The sequence below is a fragment of the Tachyglossus aculeatus genome, chromosome 4 (assembly GCF_015852505.1).
Source record: "Tachyglossus aculeatus isolate mTacAcu1 chromosome 4, mTacAcu1.pri, whole genome shotgun sequence".
Classification (NCBI taxonomy): domain Eukaryota; kingdom Metazoa; phylum Chordata; class Mammalia; order Monotremata; family Tachyglossidae; genus Tachyglossus; species Tachyglossus aculeatus.
The window spans coordinates 22,820,662-22,842,307 of NC_052069.1; the positions used below are offsets into that span (position 1 = coordinate 22,820,662).

The 21,646-nt window shown below is 42.1% G+C and overlaps 1 protein-coding gene across 2 annotated transcripts in view; it reads right to left on the bottom strand.

Moving 5' to 3' along the window:
* Positions 1-7,141: 7,141 nt before the first annotated feature.
* The window catches only part of ZRANB2 (zinc finger RANBP2-type containing 2), a 33,801-nt gene continuing 19,296 nt past the window's right edge, over positions 7,142-21,646 (bottom strand). The window contains exons 5-10 of one of the 2 annotated variants that reach the window (XM_038744542.1): positions 20,452-20,528; positions 17,900-18,034; positions 17,068-17,237; positions 14,282-14,368; positions 12,142-12,306; positions 7,142-9,078 (exon numbers count right to left, since the gene is read on the bottom strand). In XM_038744542.1, the coding sequence (XP_038600470.1) occupies positions 9,015-9,078; positions 12,142-12,306; positions 14,282-14,368; positions 17,068-17,237; positions 17,900-18,034; positions 20,452-20,528 (698 nt within the window). In that variant the 3' untranslated portion in view covers positions 7,142-9,014. The remainder of the gene's footprint in view (positions 9,079-12,141; positions 12,307-14,281; positions 14,369-17,067; positions 17,238-17,899; positions 18,035-20,451; positions 20,529-21,646) is intronic. The other variant, XM_038744543.1, reaches the window with a different exon arrangement.

Sequence of the window (21,646 nt, forward strand, 5' to 3'; positions counted from 1 at the left end):
CCCAGCTCCTAGTACAGTGCCTGGCACACAGTAAGTGCTTAACAAATACCATTATTATGATTATTTAAATGTATTATAGATAGCAAACTATATAAGTGAGGCGGAGCTGGGGTGAGCATCAAAGTACTTTAGGGGTACACAGTCGAGTGTATAGTCAATGTACAAGGGACGGTAGTTAGGGGAAGTAATGGGGCTTTAACTGGGGAAGACCTCTTAGAGGACATCTCCATCTGGATGTCTGCCTGCCATCTAAAGCTCCTTATCTTCCCTCCCAAACCCTGCCCTCTCCCTGACTTTCCCGTCACTGTGGACGGCACTAGCACCCGTCCCGTCTCACAAGCCCGCAACCTTGGTGTCATCCTCGCCTCCGCTCTCGCATTCACCCCACACATCCAATCTGTCACCAAAGCCTGCTGGTCTCACCTCCACAAAATCGCCAAGATCCGCCCTTTCCTCTCCATCCAAACCGCCACCTTGCTGGTTCAATCTCTCATCCTATCCCGACTGGATTACTGCATCAGCCTCCTCTCTGATCTCCCATCCTCCTGTCTCTCCCTGCTTCAGTCTATACTTCACTCTGCTGCCTGGATTATCCTTGTACAGAAACGCTCTGGGCATGTCACTCCCCTCCTCAAAAATCTCCAGTGGTTGCCTATCAACCTACGAATCAAGCAAAAACTCCTCACCCTTGGCTTCAAGGCTGTCCATCCTCTTGCCCCCTCCTACCTCACCTCCCTTCTCTCCTCCTACAGCCCAGCCCGCACCCTCCGCTCCTCTGCCGCTAATCTCCTCACCGTGCCTCGTTTTCGCCTGTCCCACCGTCGACCCCCGACCCACGTCCTCCCCCTGGCCTGGAATGCCTTCCCTGCGCACATCTGCCAAGCTAGCTCTCTTCCTCCCTTCAAAGCCCTACTGAGAGCTCACCTCCTCCAAGAGGCCTTCCCAGACTGAGCCCCCTTTTCCTCTCCTCCTCCCCATCCCCCCACCCTACCTCCTTCCCCTCTCCACAGCACTAGTATCTATTTGCAGATTTATAACTATTTTATTTGTACGTATTTACTACTCTATTTTAATGATGTGCATATAGCTATAATTCTACTCTGACGGTTTTGACACCTGTCTACATGTTTTGTTTTGTTGTCTGTCTCCCCCTTCTAGATTGTGAGGCAGTTGTTGGGTAGGGACCGTCTTTATGTGTTGCTGACTTGTACTTCCCAAGCACTTAGTCCAGCGCTCTGCACACAGTAAGTGCTCAATAAATACGACTGAATGAATGAGTGATGTGATTTTAGGAGGGTTTTGAAGGTGAGGACAGTTGTGGACTGTTAGATCTGCAAGCTAGTAATAGTAGTATTTATTAAGGGCTTACTGTGTGTAGAGCACTTTAGTAAGCACGGGGAGAAAAAACACAAACGGGAACTAAATACATCCTAAATGGAGCTCACAATTTAAAAGTTTAAGTGGGTAGAAGGGATCGGAGACAGACACAACAGGTGTGATGGAACATTAGAACACAACAGAAATAGATAAAATAATAGTAATAATAATAATGGCATTTATTAAGCACTTACTATGTGCAAAGCACTGTTGTAAGCGCTGGAGAGATTACAAGATGATCAGGTTGCCCCACGGGGGGCTCACAGTCTTCATCCCCATTTTACAGATGAGGTAACTGGGGCCCAGAGAAGTTAAGTGACTTACCCAAAGTCACACAGCTGACAATTGGCGGAGCCGGGATTTGAACCCATGTCCTCTGACTCCAAAGCCCGTGCTCTTTTCCACTGAGCCACGCTGCTTCTCTAAAATATATAAAATGTGCTCAAAGTCTGGGTGGGCGATGGAGTCCGGGAGCAGAGACCCTCAGTGGTGGGAGGGAAGGCAGCCAATGCCATGGTGCTTTTCTCTGCATTCATTCAATCGTATTTATTGAGCGCTTACTGTGTGCAGAGCACTGTACTAAGCGCTTGGGAAGTACAAATCAGCAACATAGACGGTCCCTACCCAACAAAGGGCTCACAGCCTAGGACACAAGTGCCTTGGGCTGGGAGTTGGGATGAAATACAGGAGCAAGTCAGGGTGACGCACAAATGAGTGGAAGAGGAAAGGAGTCTTACCTGTAATTTAGTGTTTGTCTCCACCATTTATTCATTCATTCAATCGCATTTATTGAGCGCTGTGCGCAGAGCACTGCACTAAGCGCTTGGAAAATGCAAGTTGGCAACATATAGAGACGGTCCCTACCCAACAACAGAGTCACAGTCGAGAAGGGGGAAACCCACTGAACTCCTTGAAGGCAGAAATCATGTCTACTAACTCTCTACTCTACCAAATGCTTTGTACAGTGTGCTGCACAAAGGAAATGCTCAATGAATACTATTGACTGATCAATTGATGATCAAACAGGCCCACTGAAAACCATCATCATCAATCGTATTTATTGAGCGCTTGTGTGCAGAGCACTGTACTAAGCGCTTGGGAAGTACAAGTTGGCAACATATAGAGACAGTCCCTCCCCAACAGTGGGCTCACAGTCTAAAAGGGGGAGACAGAGAACAAAACCAAACATACTAACAAAATAAAATAGAATAGATATGTACAAGTAAAACAGAGTAACAAATATGTACAAACATATATACATATATACAGGTGCTGTGGGGAAGGGAAGGAGGTATGATGGGGGGGGTGGAGAGGAAGGAAGGGGCTCAGTCTGGGAAGGCCTCCTGGAGGAGGTGAGCTCTCAGTAGGGCCTTGAAGGGAGGAAGAGCGCTAGCTTGGCGGATGGGCAGAGGGAGGGAAAATCAGATAGCTCTAAAACTGGAGGCTGGCTACCCTAGCCTCAGCTATGGAAGAGTCTGAGAGCATGCAGAAGAGGCTTTTATCCCTGGCCCCTATGCACACTCTGGGAGCAGGGACCCTCCGTAGAGAGCAGGAAGGGGGAGGAAGTCACAAGCCCGAGGAAGATGATGGGCAGCAGGACAGACGGTAAATAGTTTTTGTTTGATGTGGAGGTGGATGGGTAACCACTGGAGGAGTGGGGAGACATGGACTGAATGCAGTTTTTGTCCCAGAAAAGTGATCCGGGCAGAAGATTCATTCTTCAACAGCACGTATAATCAGGTAATGGCCTACTTCTTCTTCTGACTATATAATCATACAACTGTGAGTTGAAGTGTTTGAGGGCTAACTTTAAACGTTTGAATCACATACAATTTGGAAGAATTAACAGATATCCTCGTGGGGAAACGAGAGACCGTTTAATCAAAAGGGTCCTTGCGCAACTGTCATTTCAATTTGGTACGAAGGGCCTTGAAAACACTTCTTCAATGGGTTTTGAGGAGAAAGAATATTTAATACAATGGCCAAGTACACGTCACGCTAGCAGAAACACAATGATGGCATTTTACTAAATGACAAAACCGCTAGACCTAGGAATCTTTGAAGGTGACAAAGCCTGTCTCTGTCCAAAATGAGTTTACAGTGTAGAGGGGAAGATTGTACCCTTGTAGCATTGGGCAATATGAGCCCACATATTCAAAATTCAGGGACAGCACAGGACTCTGGGTTTCAAGAACATTATAACAGAATTGTTGGACACATTTCCTGCCCACAATGAGTTTACAGTCCGGAAGGGCAGAGACATTAAAATGAATTATGGCTAAGTACATAAATGCTGTGGGCTGAATAAAGGGTACAAACCCAGATGCAAGGGTGAGGCAGATGGGAGAAAGAGTTGGGGAACTGAGGGCTTAAGCCATGGAAGGCCTCTTGGAAGAGACAGTAATAATAAAAATGGCAATTTGTTAAGCGCTTACTATGTGTCAATGACTGTTCTAAGTGCTGGGGGGGATACAAGGTAATCAGGTTGTCCCACATGGGCCTCAGTCTTAATCCCCATTTGACAGATAAGGTAACTGAGGCAGAGAAGTGAAGTGACTTGCCCAAAGTCACACAACTGACAAGTGGCGGAGCCGGAATTAGAACCCGTGACCTCTGATTCCCAAGCTCGTGCTCTTTCCCCTGAGCCACACTGCTTCATCGGCTTTAATAAGGGTTTGAAGGTCATCTGTCAGATATGAAGGGGGACTTCCAAGCCAGAGGTGGGATGTGGGCGAGGGGTGGGAGGCAAGATGGAGGTACAGAAGAAGGTTGGTGTTAGAGGGTGGGAGTGCGGGGCTGTAGTAAATCAACAAGGTAAGATAGGAGGGGTCAGAGTGATTGTTTTAAAGCATTCAATGGTAAGGCGTTTCTCTTTGATGTGGAGGTGGATGGGCAACCTCATGTAACCCGTTAGCCTGCTGTCACTCGGCAGCATTGTGTTGAACCTGCTATGTGGTTAATCACTCACCTCTCCAGTGTTTCATTCATTCATTCAATCGTATTTATTGAGTGTGGTGTGCAGAGCACTGTACTAAGAGCTTGGGAAGTACAAGTTGGCAACATACAGAGACAGTCCCTACCCAACAGTGGGCTCACAGTCTAGAAGGGGGAGACAGAGAACAAAACAAAACGTATTAACAAAATAAAATAGAATATGTACAAATAAACCAGAGTAATAAATACGTACAAACATATATACAGGTGCTGTGGGGAGGGGAAGGAGGTAAGGCGGGTGGAATGGGGAGGGGAAGGCTCAGTCTTGGAAGGCCTCCTGGAGGAGGTGAGCTCTCAGTAGGGCCTTGAAGGGAGGAAGAGAGCTAGCTTGGCGGATGGGCAGAGGGAGGGCATTCCAGGCCAGGGGTCGACAGCGGGACAGGAGAGAACAAGGCACCGTGAGGAGATTAGCGGCAGAAGAGCGGAGGGTGCTGCTGGGCTGGAGAAGGAGAGAAGGGAGGTGAGGTAGGAGGGGGCCAGGTGATGGACAGCCTTGAAGCCCAGGGTGAGGAGTTTTTGCCTGATGTATAGGTTGATTGGTAGCCACTGGAGATTTTTGAGGAGGGGAATAAAACCAGTGCAGTCTTGGCACAAAGCTCCTAGATAATGACCTGCAGGAGTTTCAGTGATGCTCTTAACCCAGAGGCAGGCCAGAAACCCACGATGAAGCAAGTTGAAGACCTGCACACAAACCCTCTCAGTAGTGTCAGTGAGAGACAGTTACATCTGGAGGAAACAACATGGGATTGAGGGCTAGCGATCTAGTCCCAACTCTGCAACGTGCTTGCCGTGTGATCTTAACCAAGTCACCTAAATCTCCTTTTGCCCCAGTTTCCTCCTTTATACCGTTTTGATAAAATATCTGTTCTCCCTTTTAGATGGTGAATCATATGAGAGACAGGGAATATAACCAATCTGATTACCTTGTATCGACTCCAGCGCTTGGCAAGTAGCAGGTGCTTACTTAATACCACAATAACAACTCTGGTATTGTACGCTTACTACGGGCCAAGCAATGTTCTAAGCGCTGGGGGGATACAAGGTAACCGGGTTGTCCCACATGGGGCTCACAATCTTAATCCCCATTTTACAGATGAAGGGACTGCGGCACAGAAAAGTGACTTGCCCCAAGTCACACAGCTGACAAGTGGCGGAGCCTGGATTCGACCCACGACCTCTGACTCCCAAGCCTGGGCTCTTTCCACTGAGCCATTCTGTTTCTTTAAGAAACGCCTCTCTTTCAACCTACACACAAGCAGTGTGGCCTTATGAATAGAGCTTGGGCATCTACCATTTATTAACTGAAGAAGGTGGGTACGACTAGAGTGCTGGAATCCATTCACAGGACCAGGCCCCATTTCCTTAGGACTTCGGGGAAACTGGGTACGAGTCACGTAATAACAATAACAGAATTTATTACTGAATTAATTATCGTGAAGCAGCGTGGCTCAGTGGAAAGAGCACAGGCTTTGGAGTCAGAGATCATGGGTTCAAATCCCAACTCCGCCAGTTGTCAGCTGTGTGACTTTGGGCAAGTCACTTAACTTCTCTGGGCCTCAGTTACCTCATCTGTAAAATGGGGATGAAGACTGTGAGCCCCCAGTGGGACAACCTGATCACCTTGTAACCTCCCCAGCGCTTACAACAGTGCTTGGCACATACTAAGCGCTTACTAAATGCCATCATTATTATTATTACTTGCTAAGCACTTACTATGTGTCAGGCACTGTACTAAGAACTGGGATAGACACAAGATAATTGGGTTGGACACAGTTCTTGTCTCACATGGTGCTCTCAGTCTTAATCTCCATTTTAAAGATGAAGGAACTGAAGCCCATAGAAGAGAACTGACTTTTCCAAGGTCACTCAGCAGACACGTGGCAGAGCCAGAAACAGAACCCAGATCCTCCTGACATCCAGGCCCGTACATAGGACAGCATCATTCCTAATCAAGGCTGAAGAGAGCTAGGGGTGTCTGGAAAGGAGTAAGTGAGCTGGTTACAATTCTGCCCAGCTGGCCGATTTCAAAAATACCTGCAAGGATAGGCACTTTACTCCACGGGGCGAAAAGAGGTGAATGCCCCACAGCCTTGCCCGTTCCACCTCTGACAAGACCCGAGGGCTTCTGATCAGGACTAAGATGTTTCTGTTTGTTGTTGTATTATACTCACCCAAGTGCTCTGTACAGTACTCTGCACACAGTAAGTGCTCAATAAATACAACTGAATCATCATCAATCGTATTTATTGAGCGCTTACTGTGTGCACAGCACTGTACTAAGCACTTGGGAAGGACAAGTTGGCAACATATAGAGACAGTCCCTACTCAACAGTGGGTTCACAGTCTAAAAGAGTGGGCTCACAGTCTAAAAGGATGAAAGAAGATCCAAATTGGTGGTCTTCTGACTATTGGCGGAGTGAAGCCTTTCCCTTCCCACTCCAAATACCCACAAAAATACTCTGCCCTTCTCTCTCCCCCAGCCCCCAGTGAAAAGCGGGCACTGTCTGAAAGTCTAAATTAAGTCTATCATTTTACTGGGATGTAAGATGTAGCGTTTTGAAGCGGTTTACTATTCCAGATGTTACTGTCACAATTCCCTTACAGCAAGAGCATTCAAAGATGAATGCACATTTTACAAACCCCACTCAGCTTTCCAAATCTTACATTCGTTGAAGATTCATAAGAAGGAGTCCTGTTCAAGACCCTAAGAAAACTTAGCAGTCATGAAGAAATAAAAGAAAGGAACGGTGAGCTTAAAAATATCCCTCACTTCAGGGTTGAAGCATCTGAATTTTATTTCTAACAAACACCACTCTATGCTCGACTGACAGACTTTTATTTACATTTGTCTACAGCATTAGTTCTTCACGAAATGAACTAGTACAGTTTAGTTAAACCAATGAAACCAATCAGAAGTCTTTGTGATGTACTATTTGCAAAATTTATAAACTCGCACCTAAGTACAGCAAAAGTTTTAAGTTCACAAAGCACAAGAATAAACCAAGGGAAACATGTAGAATCTAGAAGAGCATCAAATCCCCACAATTTAGAATGCAGACTTTCAAGAAGTCGAGGCACAGTTACAAGAGACTAAATGTTCTTGTGCAAGCTATACTACACCTAGCAAAGAAAATTAACATAAAACATTGCAGATGTTTAGTTTTCTGCAGAAGGATTATCAAAGTAGTTCTACTTAAATTGTTTTGGTCAGTTTTATACTGCTCCAGAGGAAAATTTAAAACATTTCTCACTTTATTCAAATAAAGAATTGCATTTTCATCAACGTCAATTAGCTCCGCTTGTCTTTTGCAAATTAACGTTTAAAACTCTTCTTATTCAAATTGCTGTCTGACTAAAAAAAACAACCATCCAACCTACAAAAAAGCAATGGTTGATTTCCCTTTATACTTACCTTGTGCTGCCACTGAAGATACTGTTAAGAGAAACCCTTTTTTAAAAACCCAATAGACTAAACGGAGCTCAAACGACCAATTTTTTTGGGGGGGAAAAAATCCAAAAAATTCCTAAAAAAGCACTTTAAGCCATAAGCATATGCAAATGAAAAGGGGACACAAAGAACCATTCACTTGAACCTCAGAAGGACACTCCGTGCAGAGTGTCTGATCAGGGCTCCACGCTTGGCAAATTTCCCCTGAAGCTGATGGCCAGCAGTCAGGAGGCCATGCCTCCTAAATCTGCATGGTTGCAAGTTAGGCAGCAAGGACACTTTGGTTTAGCCAGAAGCATCCCTCTCAGAGACTAATATAATTCACATACGGGCAACTCAAGTTGCCACCTTGTCAAGAGTCAGTTGCCGTTCCCATTGGTAGCAATGGGAAATCCGGTTCCATCTCCAAACACCCTCCACAATAATGGAGAATAATGGAAAAGAGATGAACCTTGTTCAGTTAATCCTCTACACCCCAGTACCAACTAAGGGAGAAAGCGAGACAGTCCTGTCCCTTAGCAATTAGAACAAAGCCTATATACTATCCTGTTAGGTGAGAAAAGTTTTTTTTTTGTTTTTTGTTTTTGTTTTTAAAGCTAGCTCCCTCTACACAAAAGAAAAAGAACAGACTCCAGACGCTCCTCTGTAAAGAGTTTCAGAACAGAGTATCCTGTTTCTGAGCAGCTAGGGAAGTGATGCTATGCAGCAAAGCCTTGGCAGTGTGACCTTCATATTCGTAAAGGGAAATAGGCTGCCTGGTCTTTAGTAAGCTCATGAGGGGCCACCGGTGATGCTAGCCCATTGTTTAGCAGCAAGTTCAAGCTAGGACAGTCATAGATGACTTTGTTGACTGGAGCCCCCCCAATCCAAGTACTCACTTCCCAAGAGATACATTCTGAATAGAGGAAAAAATAGGGTCATACGTTGAAATGAAATTTGTTGGTAAACCAGAAAGAGACAGAACAAATATTTTCATTAATGAAACAAACATAACTATTCTGGGCATCTTATGGCTTAAAATGCTACTGTACTTTTACTTTCAAGAATGAACATGGCTGCAGCTTCTCAGAAAGCAACAATAGACATGCATTTCTATTAGCAGATTTAGCACTTCTGACCAAGACACCGATTTCTCAAAAATATGCTTCATGCACTATATCGGAATACTTTTTTTTTAAGTGTGAATTTTAATGCATTATTTCTTTTTAGAACTTGAACGGGAACCAGAATGGGATGATCCAGAAGATGACCTGCGGCGCCTGAAAGATAAAAACGGAGAAAGCGTGCGCGCTAGTAAGTTGCGGCTAACTTCAGGCATTCACTCACAAGACTCTAGTGGCATTAAAAAACGAAAAGCCTTGTGAATTGTAACAAAAGGCATTGTCTGGACCTCGAACTTTCAATTACAGTTCGGTTCCAATACAATTTTACCTATTTGGTAATTTGAGAATAGTTTTCCACTTCAAAATAGAGCTAACTCTTGATTATTCAGGATGATGGTGAAAAAGCCTCGGGATAGATTAGCAAAAACACAGATAATGTATCATTTGGAAGCATTATCAGAAAGAACAGCGTGACAGGCTACTAGGCAATATTCAACCTGGCCTTGTAAAAAAAAAAAAAAGGCCACAGAGGCCACTGCCCATAGATAGGACAGTGTGACAGGCATATAGAGATGTGACAAATGTAAATGATAGATATGCATCTTTACTTAAGTCAAGTTGACTGGTTGGAAGGTCATACGCCAAGAGTTATCAAAGGTTCAATGCCAAACTGAGACAAATGGTTATCTCATGGGGTCTCCTTAGTCCACCTTAGTCCCCTTGCTGTCCCACGATTCCATCAAGGACTGGATAAGGAACACACTGTTGACTAAACTAAATAATTTGCTCAATACAGTAACAGATAACCGGTATGTACATACGAGTTGGAAAAATGGTCAAAAGCAAAAATAATAGAGCTCAGTACGGTAAAGCTCAGGGCGGTCCTTCAATGGATAAAATCCAAATTCATTCATTCAATCGTATTTATTGAGCGCTTACTGTATGCAGAGCACTGTACTAAGTGATTGGATTGTACACAGTTAAGAAGATAAAGACGTCTGGGCGAGCTAAGGTTGCTGCAAGAAGTAGGCATAGTAATCGGGTAACAAACTAATGTTGAAAAAAAAAAAGTGTGATCAAAACAGAAGGACAGGGTGGCACCCAGGAATAACACTACAGAGTATTAATCATTAGAAAACTGTATCTAATTTGAGGCTCCACAATTGAAGATGGTTGTAGAAAGTTTGAAAAGTTTTCAGCTGCTACCTGTAACAGTGGCTAGTTTGGACTAAACCCAATGAAGACCTGGATATTTAGCCTAGAAAAGGCAAGGGTGAGGTAACTTAAACCTTTCCAAGTTTACGAAAGGATATTATATACAGCCTTAAGTTCTTCATCTCTACTGAGGACAGAGCAAGAGGAAATGGGTTTAACTGAAAGATGAGGGATCAGGTTCAATCCCTAAGATTGTAAATATTTCCAACAGTTCCTTGAGGACAGAGGCCGTGGCTTACTCTCCTCAAGTGCCCACTATAGTTATCTTTTCCTAGTACGCATTTAAAAACTATAGACAATAAAGATATTCAAAGAAATACATCATTGGGGAACACTGTGTAATTCCAAGAGTATTTTATGAATAGATTTGAGGAGCACTCAATAGATACTATTCGCAGCGTGGCTCAGTGGAAAGAGCACAGGCTTTGGAGTCAGAGGTCATGGGTTCAAATCCCACCTCTGCTAATTGCCAGCTGTGTGACTTTGTGCAAGTCACTTAACTTCTCTGTGCCTCGGTTACCTCACCTGTACAATGGGGACTGACTGCGAGCCCTCCGTGGGACAACCTGATCACTTTGTAGCCTCCCTTGTGCTTAGAACAGTGCTTTCCATATAGTAAGCGCTTAATAAATGCCAACATTATTATTATTATTATTATTATTATTTTTTAGCTCTGGCTCTACCTAGAGGCTTGGAGACAGACCTGAGAGCTAAGATCTCTTGAAACCCTATAATTAGTACAACATCTATTTAAAATCACTTACATTCGTAAGTGTAGAAATCAGCACCAGTGTGCACTACGGCCTGTAGAAACCTGCCGCACAAAACAGTCTTTGGCCCCCAATGGGGGTGGATTTCTCTATACCCTGCCTGACACCTTTAGTGATGCAGTTTACTAGCTGCTGTCGATATCCATGGACTATACCTAAATCCGCTAGTAGTAAGAGCCCGACAGGGGCCTGGCCTGCTGTGCCAGTCCCAAGCCCTCAAGGCCCGGCTGGACTAATACAGAGCCCAAATCGGAAAAATCCAGGTGCTCTTCCAGTTCCATCCCAGGCCATTCCAGTTTGGGCTGGGAGAGAGAGGCCACGTAGCAGAGCCCAGGGTCCGGCTGGCCCGGAGGTCGGCTTGAGCTGAATCTGAAGTGTTTGAGGCTTCGTTCCTAACGGATTCATGCTCTGCGTATCTGATGGTTTGACATAAATGACACTGCTCCCTGGCTCCTTTCACTTTGTCCCAGATGCATACTGAATGCCATCTAGCCAGGCATCTAGCCCATTTAGAGAGACCACTGGCCCAGGCCCAAGAACCAGCTGCCCAGGAGAGCAATTTAACGGAGATGAAATCCCAAATGTCCCATCTCTGGTCTAACCCCAGCTTCCTCCACCCTTCCCTGAAGTCCAGAGTGGTGAATCAGTTAAAGGAGCTGAGATGTCTCACCCATCCTCTCCTCACATGACAACTGGAAAGGATGTCACCATGCCACAGCTTAGGAACCACTGTCTCAAGAAATCCTTAGAGGGTCAAATTTATTTGCTGTTGTGCAAAGACTAATGCTCTGCTCAGAAGGCAGCACGTGAAAATTACTGGGCTTCCTCTCTCTTCCTCTCCCTAATAATCACGTGCAAGGTGTGGACAGTGAAATGGACAAACAGGCAGGAAGAGCAACAGGGAGCAGAAGCGAAGGACCCCAAATAACCGAGAGTCAGCTGCAATAATAATGAGGCATAATGCCTCACACAGAATATAAATGGCATGCTCAAAACTGGATTGACACCAAGGGCTGACCTTTCTCGAGCAATATCAAAAATTAGAGAATAGAATTGCACAGCCTTTAAAACAGAATTTTCATTAAGAATAATTGAAAAAAGGGAAGGGTGCATGGGGAAACAACAGTCCGTGTGTGTTGAAACAAAGTGATTCAACCCTTCCCCAGATCTCTAGTCAAAACATTTATAAAAACTTAAAATATACACCCATTCTTATTTCTACAGAAACCCAAACCTTTCGGGTGACCGTGATCTTGTTCGTCTTTTTTTGCGATCACCAGGGGAAGAAGATCTAGAATGACTTCGTTTTCTGGCTCTCTCGGGAGAAGATGATGAACGCGAACTTGAATAAGATCTTTTTCTTGGGGAGGAAGACCCCCTGTGGGACCTGGAGCTGGATCTTTATTGATTGAGAAATAAATCAAATATTTAATCAAATGACATACAAAGGGTAGTTTATTTAGCTTTTTGATCCAAGAATGTTCAAAAAGTATGTAAGACTGTTAAGTCTTACAAGACAAATTAAAAAAAATAATAATAATACTTACAGCTTACTCAAACAGAAGTCGTCTGGTTCAACCATGAAAATACTCAATTTAATGTAATGTACTTAAAATTTGGGTATTGCATTTTTTCAATTGATTTTAAATGTGCATTTCATACCTTTTCCTTTAGCTAATATTCCTCCTTTCAATTTCTATTAAAAATGAAATGAGGAGAGTGGCAGGGAAAAATGGAATGTACAAATAAACACTCTTAGGGAAAAGGACAATTGTACATTTCCATATCATCAGGATTTTTTGAACACCCTACGAGCAACCAAAAAATGAAAGCCTGACAGTTGAAACCTCAATATAACCAATTGAGTAACAACCTCAATATACCATGAGGAAATGAAGGTAGGAGGACAAAGGCCCTATATAACAAGATTTTTGGGGGATTTGATAAACTCACATTATATCAAGGTTTCACTTATGCTTCCCAGGAATAATAAATTCCATAAACTCACATGGAGAAAAAACGGGAAAGAAGAGGCAAGGAATGACAGAAAATAAATATATTGCTTATGTAATCACTAAATTTCATTTCAAAAATACAAAAACACTCTGCGAAATCGTTCTTCCATGAACGTCCACTAACGATTACTTTTACATAGTGACATTCAAATGAGAAAGTCCAAGTTTTGAAAAACCGCAGTTTTATTTTTTCATTCCTCACTCGCATAGTACGGCTGATGCAATTCAGCTCAAACTTCCCAAAAAATTCACCTTTGGGCTGTGACCAAGCATAGAAAGCCCAAAAGGAGAATTCTTTGGAAAGTTATGAGCAACCAAAAAAACAGGGGAAGTTGCTCTGTAACTTTAACAGTACTTGCTACTTGAATGCAACTTTATGGATTCTTCGTCACCACGCTAACCTAAAAAGATACTGACAAAAGGACTTTCGAACTATAACACTTGAGCAAGGAGCATACCACATCATTCAAAAACAACAGATTTGATTTTGAATGATTTAACTTCACACAGGTCTGCAATTCAGTCTTCTTACTGCGGTAGTTTTCAGTGTACTCTAAGAAATACTACTGGTTAGGCAGTAATGCCCATTTGAACAGTCACTGCATTCAAAAGTCTACGCTATACTTCAATTTTTGCAACACTGCACAAATACTGATTTCAACAGTTCTCAAAAAAACCTCGGGTGTCTTTGTGGGTTGGGGGGGGCTCAAGCTATTTAAACAGTTGAAAAGACAAAACAATCGGTTTTAGTACTTTACGTACTCGTTACCACAAATTTCCCATACGATAAAGGACCTTGTACAACTGTTTACAATGATCAACTCTCATTAAGCTACACAGGATGGACAGAAAAAAGTTTATAATTTTAATACTCTTAAGCTCTCTCTGGACCAGCTATCTCGCGTGAATTCTCCCCCCCCAAAACAATGAATTAAAGTATCGAACAGTTCTAGTAGGATTTTCGATTCGATCTCTGTAGTGCAGAGGTGTGCCTTCTGGCCTAAACTGTGTAATGTGATGACTTGGTACAGTTATTAAGGCCAAATCCAAACGTGGTCTCCGAATAGGAAAGATCTGGGGCTGGAACTGGCCACACGACTTATCTTGTTATCAACCAAAACAGTCTTGCGTGTTCCAAGTTAAAGCTGCTGTTTAAATTCAATCAGGGGAACTCTGTGGCACACTGAAAGCAATGGTAACACTTTGGGGTGAGAAAATCAAGCTCGGGCAAGAGTATTAGTTTTAGAATGCTAAAATAAATTTGACAAGGGGCCAAAAAAAAAAAAAAAAAAAAGGCAGCAAGTGCCCTCCGATGCCTTATATTTTCTCTCTCAGTAGAGAGAATGCTACCTCATTCACCTTGATTTCGACCCACGAGATCTCGAAAGTTCTCTGGAACTGGAACGAGATCTTGATCGGGAACTGGAAGAACTTCTTGTTCGGGACCTGAAACAACATGGAAGAATTTTTTTTCCAGTACCACTTGAATGACTTCACTGCATATGAACAATGCAGGAAGGATACGTATAAAAAATAAAACAGCACCTGGAAGATAATCTGCAAGGTTACCTTTCCCACAAGATCTGCAGCACAGTAATAACCCAAGGACAGTGTGTGAGTAGGTGTGCGCGCATATATTCACACATGACTGACGGTGAAGTTCACCATTAAGTACGCCTGTGGCTACCCAAAGACTACTGTGTAATCACAACGCGCTAATCATAAATTCTCTGACAATCAAAAAACAGGATGACTTCCCAATAGCAATAAAAACATTGAAAAACTTGGTTAAAATTACAAGGACATGGTAGAAATTACAGGTATAATTTTCCATAAATGTACAACGATGCTATCGTAGTATTTAACCAGACCTTCAGCAAGTGTGAACAACTGTTCTCACGAAGAAAAAACAGTCATCTTGGGATGATACAGTGTAAGAATAGGATTGTATTGTGCCCTTGTTTTATGAATTCTTTTGCTTGTCTTCCTAACCCCCATCCCTCCCCCACACTTTTTCTTTTTTTACATGAGAAATGGAAGGAAAATTAAAATGAGCTTTTTCTTTGAAGCTAAAATAAGGCAGGGAATCAAACAATTCAAACTGCCTTCTTACAGGTGATGACATTAAAATTATCAAATGGAAATAAGAAATGCCAATTATCTAAATTTAAAAATGTATAACAAAACCTCATAATTTGTACTTAAAATGAGTCACAGAACTCTAACATTACAATTTCTAAACTGTAAACTCATTATGGACAGGAAATGTGTCTGCTGATTCTGTTGCACTGTACTCTCCCAAGCACTTAATACAGTGCTCTGCACATAGTAAGTGCTCAATAAATATCACTGATTGATTATTTTTAAGAGCTGTGCATTCCAAGAATAACAGGCTTTTACTATGAAGAATCAGTCATTAACAAAACAACACATCAGTGAGATGGGTTTCCAACAAAGTAATTCATTAAGCACACTGAAGTCTTCAGAGGAAAATATACTAATTTACGGTGAGTTATTTTTCTACAGTACATTGAAATTATATTTTCAAATTAAAAAAAAATAATTGACACCTTATCTTCCACTAAAAAGCACCTGAATAACTCAGAACTGATTTAAACAAAATTACTTGAACGCTATATACTGGCAGTTATATGATTACATTCAGATTTCAACGGAAAGAATTTCTGCACCAAACAGCAAATTTTAGATGGAGATTTTCCTTTACATTTTTAGCTTTCTTAAAACGAATTCAAGCCAAATCCTTATTATTTGAATGAACCTTCCTTTTGTTTTGCTTGAAACTCAAAATGTATGCCTATTAAGAAGATATTACAACAGAACACTGTACCTGGAAATGATAAAAGCCATTCGATAAACACATCAGAATAAATATGCATCAAAACTGTGTCAAAATGCAGTAGTTATCACTTTGGGTTTTAGTGAAACATTTAATACATCCATGCAGATAAGGACAAAAAGATTTACTAGACCGTTCCACGTTTTAACCTGCCTATCTCCCTTGAATCAGTACCCAGGTAAATGATAAGGGTATTTATAATAATGATATGTGGACAGCACTGCACTAAGTGCTAGGACACAGCAATTAGGTCAGACATAGTTCCCATCCCACATGGGGCTCCCAATTTAGGGGGAAGGTATACGGGATTATACTCATAATCTCTGGATATACTGGATAATCCTCATTTTACAGAGAATGAAATGGAGCCACAGAAGTGACTTGCCCAAAGTAACACAATGGACTAGTGGCAGGCCCTTGACCTCTAGGCCCATGCTCTTTCTAGGGCACACCGATTCTTGAAAACTGTCAATAGCTTTTCATTCCACCCAGGATAATAATTATGGTGATGACTATGTTATCCGTTAAGTGCTTACTGTGAGTCAAGCACTGCACTACAAGATAAATCAGGTTAAATTTGATCCCTGGCCCACGTGGTGCTCACAGTCCCAGTCTAATGAGGAGTCATTATTGGCCCCAGACAGGCAAACTTAACAGATCTGTGTGGAGTTGATTCAAGACCCTCTTGTATGTCTCAGCAACTTCAATTTAAGAACACTGGAAAAACTTTTGGAACATTAAACTAAATGCTTAAGACGCAAGGACAATTTTTTCTGGAAAAAAAAATTCCCAAAATTGTAACAAGTAAGCCAAGCTTAAATAGCAATAGTGGAAAAAAGAGCCCATGGTCTACCCAAATAACTACACTAAATCACCTAGTGAAAAAACATGATGTGTCTTAAAAAGGCAAATAAATATACTTTCAAATAGGCTGTATTTTGAAACTTAAAATTACATTTAATGTTCCTATTTTTCTCCAGATGCGTAATTCTGGAGGGCGAAGACCAAAATATGAAAAATGAGGATTGGAAATCTTCCCAGTTAAGGCTCTTTATAATTCTGTGGTAAACCTTTAGGGTGATATGTACTCACAGTAACAGCACAAGAAATAATAGAATAAAACTAGAGACACGCATGATCTCAACGAAATGATTTGTTATAGTAGAAATAAGAAATCTTCAAGGAAATTGAAATCTTAATTCAGTCACGAAAAACCCCCAAATTTGTAAATGAAGAAGTTAGATACTGACATTTTGCCTGGTGTTACCCTTGACCTGGACCCGTTTACCTGGACCTAGACCTTGAGCTTGAGTGGGAAGATGAGCGAGATGAAGACCGTGAATGGGACGATCGAGATTTGGACCGACTGCGCCTGGTGGATTTCTTTTTATTACCATCTTCCTCTTCACTGGCATCAAGATTATATTTTGAGAGGTCAGCATCATCTTCATCTTCATCCTAATTCAAAAGGTCAAGAAACAATTATACTCCAGGCACCTGAGAATTACCACCTGTGCCTCACCTGGCTACTCTTCTACTCAGAACCGCGCACTGTGCTCCTCTAAAGCTAACCTTCTCACTGGACCTCGATCTCGTCTATCTCAATGCCGGCCCCTTGCCCACATCCTGCCTCTGGACTAGAACACCCTCCCTCCTCAAAACCGACAGAAAATTACTCCCCCGCCCCATTTAAAGACCTACTGAAGGCCTTCCCTCATTAAGCCCTCCTCTCCTCTTCTCCCACTCCCTTCTGCATCATCCTGACTTGCTCTCTTTATTCATCCCGACCCACGGCACATACATACATATCTGTAATTTTATTTATTTAATGTCTGCCTCCCCCTCTAGACTGTAAGCTTGTTGTGTGCAGGGAATGTGTCGTTATTGTTATATTGTACCCTCCCAAGTGCTTAATACCGATTTCTGTACACAGTAAGCGCTCACTAAATATGACTAAATGAATATATACTACTGTAAAATAACAGGCAGCACCTATCTAATGTGTAAAAAAATCTAGAAAGAAATTATGGTTTTACTGCTACATTTTCACTCTGAGCAGTCATGCCTGAACTTAAAAAAAAAACATACAAAAGGAGAAAATAAGACTTGCCCAAGATTACCTCATCTAATTTGTATTTAGAAAGATCTTCATCCTCATCCTCCTCTTCACCTTCCGATTCTTTATCTTCCACTTCTTTTAGGATAGACACAGGTCCAACTGCTTTCCCTCTGTACTTTTTCTTTTTGCGACCGAACTACAGAGAAATTTCAATGCGTAAGAATTTTACGATTTCTTTGTATTTTAAATAATTGACGTACATATTTTATTCTGATTTTCAGTCTTATAGTATTGAAGATATGCTTTCTACTTAAGTGCCTTAAACACAGTAAGGAACAAAAGTCAGGCCATACTGTAAAACTAAGATAAGCCGGATGTCTGTTCATAGGGTTATAAAAACCTGCGTTTTCTTGCCAGAATCATCAAACGAGATTCCACCAGTAATAAACTAAACTAACCTACAGTGATACTTAGTATACAGAACAAATTGGGGCTGCGGTTGGGACTGTGGACTCCAAATTATGAGGAGCCTGAAATTCTTCTGCTCCTCTAGCCACAGCACCCTACTGATGGTTGTTTTTCTCTTTATGTTGCCTTAGTGTTTTGTTTCATCTCTCCCTATGCATCTGTCTGATGTCTGTTAATTTGTCTTCTTTTTTTCAAGAGTGACCCCCCACCACCACACCCCTGACGGAAAGTGATGGTGTCTAATTCCCTCTTGTGTATTCTTTGCAGGACCCTTAATACAGTGTACTGTTTGCACCCAGTAAACATGCAATACTGCTACTATTATTTAAAAAGTGAGATGAGAAGTTTAAGTCTTCTGTGGTAATCTGTACCAGTCAGATTTGTATTATAGATTCTTCCAGTTTTGGTCACAGCATTAAAAAGAAATGGTCTGAGTTCAGAGAAATTAAGCAAAAATGACTACAGGGCTGGAAAAATAAGTCCTTAAGAGAGAAAGCTGCAATGATTTATCTAAGGAAATGAAGGCTTAGAATAACTTAATAGTGGTCTTCAAGAAAGCAAGGTTTGTAATAGTAAGTAGTTGTAGTACTTAAGTGCTTACTGTGTGCAAAGGACTGTACTAGGCACCGGGAAAGATTAACAATAATAATGGCGTTTATTAAGCGCTTACTATGTGCAAAGCACTGTTCTAAGCGCTGGGGAGGTTACAAGGTGATCAGGTTGCCCCACGGGGGGCTCACAGTCTTAATCCTCATTTTCCAGATGAGGTAACTGAGGCACAGAGAAGTTTAGTGACTCGCCCAAAGTCACACAGCTGACAAGTGGTGGAGCCAGGATTTGAACCCATGACCTCTGACTCCAAAGCCCGGGCTCTTTCCACTGAGCCACGCTGCTTCTCCATTACACAGATGAGAAGGATTTTGACCTGCTATTCTACAAGTCTGCTGACGGCCAAATAAGAGCGAGTGAGTTAAAAAGAAAGGATTTGAAAACTTGACTTTCAGGATAACACAGATGGGAATAAGCTATCCAAGAAAGCTGTGGAGCACACAGTTCTTATTCCCTGAATATCTTTAAGAGATACAGAGATACCATATGTTCACAGTACAGTCGGGGGGCCAGACTCTCTTTTAAGGTCTCTTTCAGTTCTAGGAATGATTTGCCAAGGGGTACTCCAAGGGCCACAGAAAATTAACGATGCCTAGCTGAGAAAATCCTGCTCTGTAAGTCTTTCATTATATATACCTGTTCAGGAATTGGTGCAGCGAGAGAGAGATTGGGGACAGAAAGTCTGAGTTTTATACAAAATTTATTGCGTGAGGAGAATTGAATCATTTGATTATTTTAGGCCCAGTGAATTGAACTTTTTGACTATTTAATGATATTAGAGCTTCTCTATCGGAGGATTATACATGAGTTACTCGCATGTGGCAAAACACCCAGGTCCCACCCAGGAGGAATTCACTTATGGTTTGTTTGCACGTGGTGAGACGGCTAGCTCCCACCCACGAGCCATTTCCCACTGGGGAGGAACCCACTTATGCGTTACCCATACATGGCGAAGTGCCTAGCTTCCACCCATGAGTACTATATAGATATGGGGGAGGAGGGGATGACACATGCACATGTATATATAGATACATGAATATTGTTGCCAGTTTCTCGTGTGGAAGTTGAATATATGTGAGTGTATATATATATATATATATATATATATAATATAATATAGTATATATATATATTTGCAGTTTGTAAAAGTGCTCTTCAGTTTGATGATGATGCTGTTGATGGAGACAACAATTTTTATCATGCAATTGTAAACTGAGCAAAATGCAAAAAGCTACTCTGAACTAGCCTCATTGCTTCTTGGTCCGCTGCCGTGACTGACAACCACATCTCAGGCTAAGTTGTAGGGGGCAAGAAAATGTTTGCAAGACCACCCAAAAAGGTAGTACAGGATTAGTTAGTGTCAGGGGCATGGAATCCAAAGTGTTATCCTAGAGCTTTATAAAGCAGAAACATGACTGGGCTGAACTCAGGGCCTGGCATATCCAAAGCGGACAAATGGGGCCTGGTTTGTCAGTGACTGCCGAACTTCATTCTAATGCATAATATTGTGCTTTCAGGGTATGGAATTAAATTTACCTCATCATATTCTCCATCAGATTCTTCGCGTTCTATATACTCCACATTTTCTCTTTCATTAAAACCTCCACCATATCCTAAGGGAAAAAACATAAATTATTGTCTGCATTTATATACGTGCTTAACAAATACCATTATTATTATTATATTTATATGGACATGAAACAACTCATCCTCCCTCCCTCCCTCCTAAATCTTCTTCTCCACCTAACTTTCCCCATCACTCTTGGCAACACCACAATCATGGCAGTTATTACCCTCGACTTCTTCAACTCCCATAGTCAGTCACTTCTGCAAAACATCTCTTTGTCCCTTCCTTTCCATCCAAACTGGAAAACTTAGCCACATTCCAAGTCCACTACTGCAAGTTTCATCACTGAGCTCCCAGCCTCTCAGCCCTTTCCAATCCACGCTTTACTCCGCTGACTGGATCACTTTTCTAAACCATCGTTTTTGTACGCGTCTCCCCACTCTTCAAAAACCTCCAGTGACGGCCAATTCCTTTCCACAAACAAAAACTGACCACTGGCTTTCAGGCACTCAACCAGCTCTCACACAATTTATCCTTGTTTCTCCCCCACTACAATCCAACTTGTCTACTTCACTACTCTCAAAGCAACATATTTACTGTACAACTCGTTCTCATTTCACTCACCATGGACGTCTTGCTCTCACCATCCCTTTTGTCTGAAATTCCTACCTCTTCATATCCTCTCCCTATCTGCAACGGTCTTCTAAATCACACCTCCTCCAGAAAGCCCTCCCTGATTAATCTATCACACCACCCCCTTTTCTCCTGTACTGCCTCCCCTCCAGTAGCCTTCTGTACATTTAAACTACACTGCTTATACTTAACCGCAATTTGAGTGTTTACCTTCTCAGCTAGACTGTAAGCTCCTTGAAAGCAGGGATAGAGTCTACTAACTCTATTGTACACTCCCAAGTGCTTAATATAACGCTCTGCATAAAGTGTTCAGTAAATTCAACTGATTGAACTAACATTGAATAACTTTAGATAAGAACTATTAGAACAGGAAAATAGAAGGAAACTGTGCATTTAAATAAGTGACACTAAACAGTGATTCTATTTCCACTGAGGATTCACTTACGAGGAGAAATTTGGATTTTCCAGGCCAGGAGTCCCAAAGGTGCTAACTCACTCCCAAAACTGTCTGAGTTACGTTTTGAGATTAAC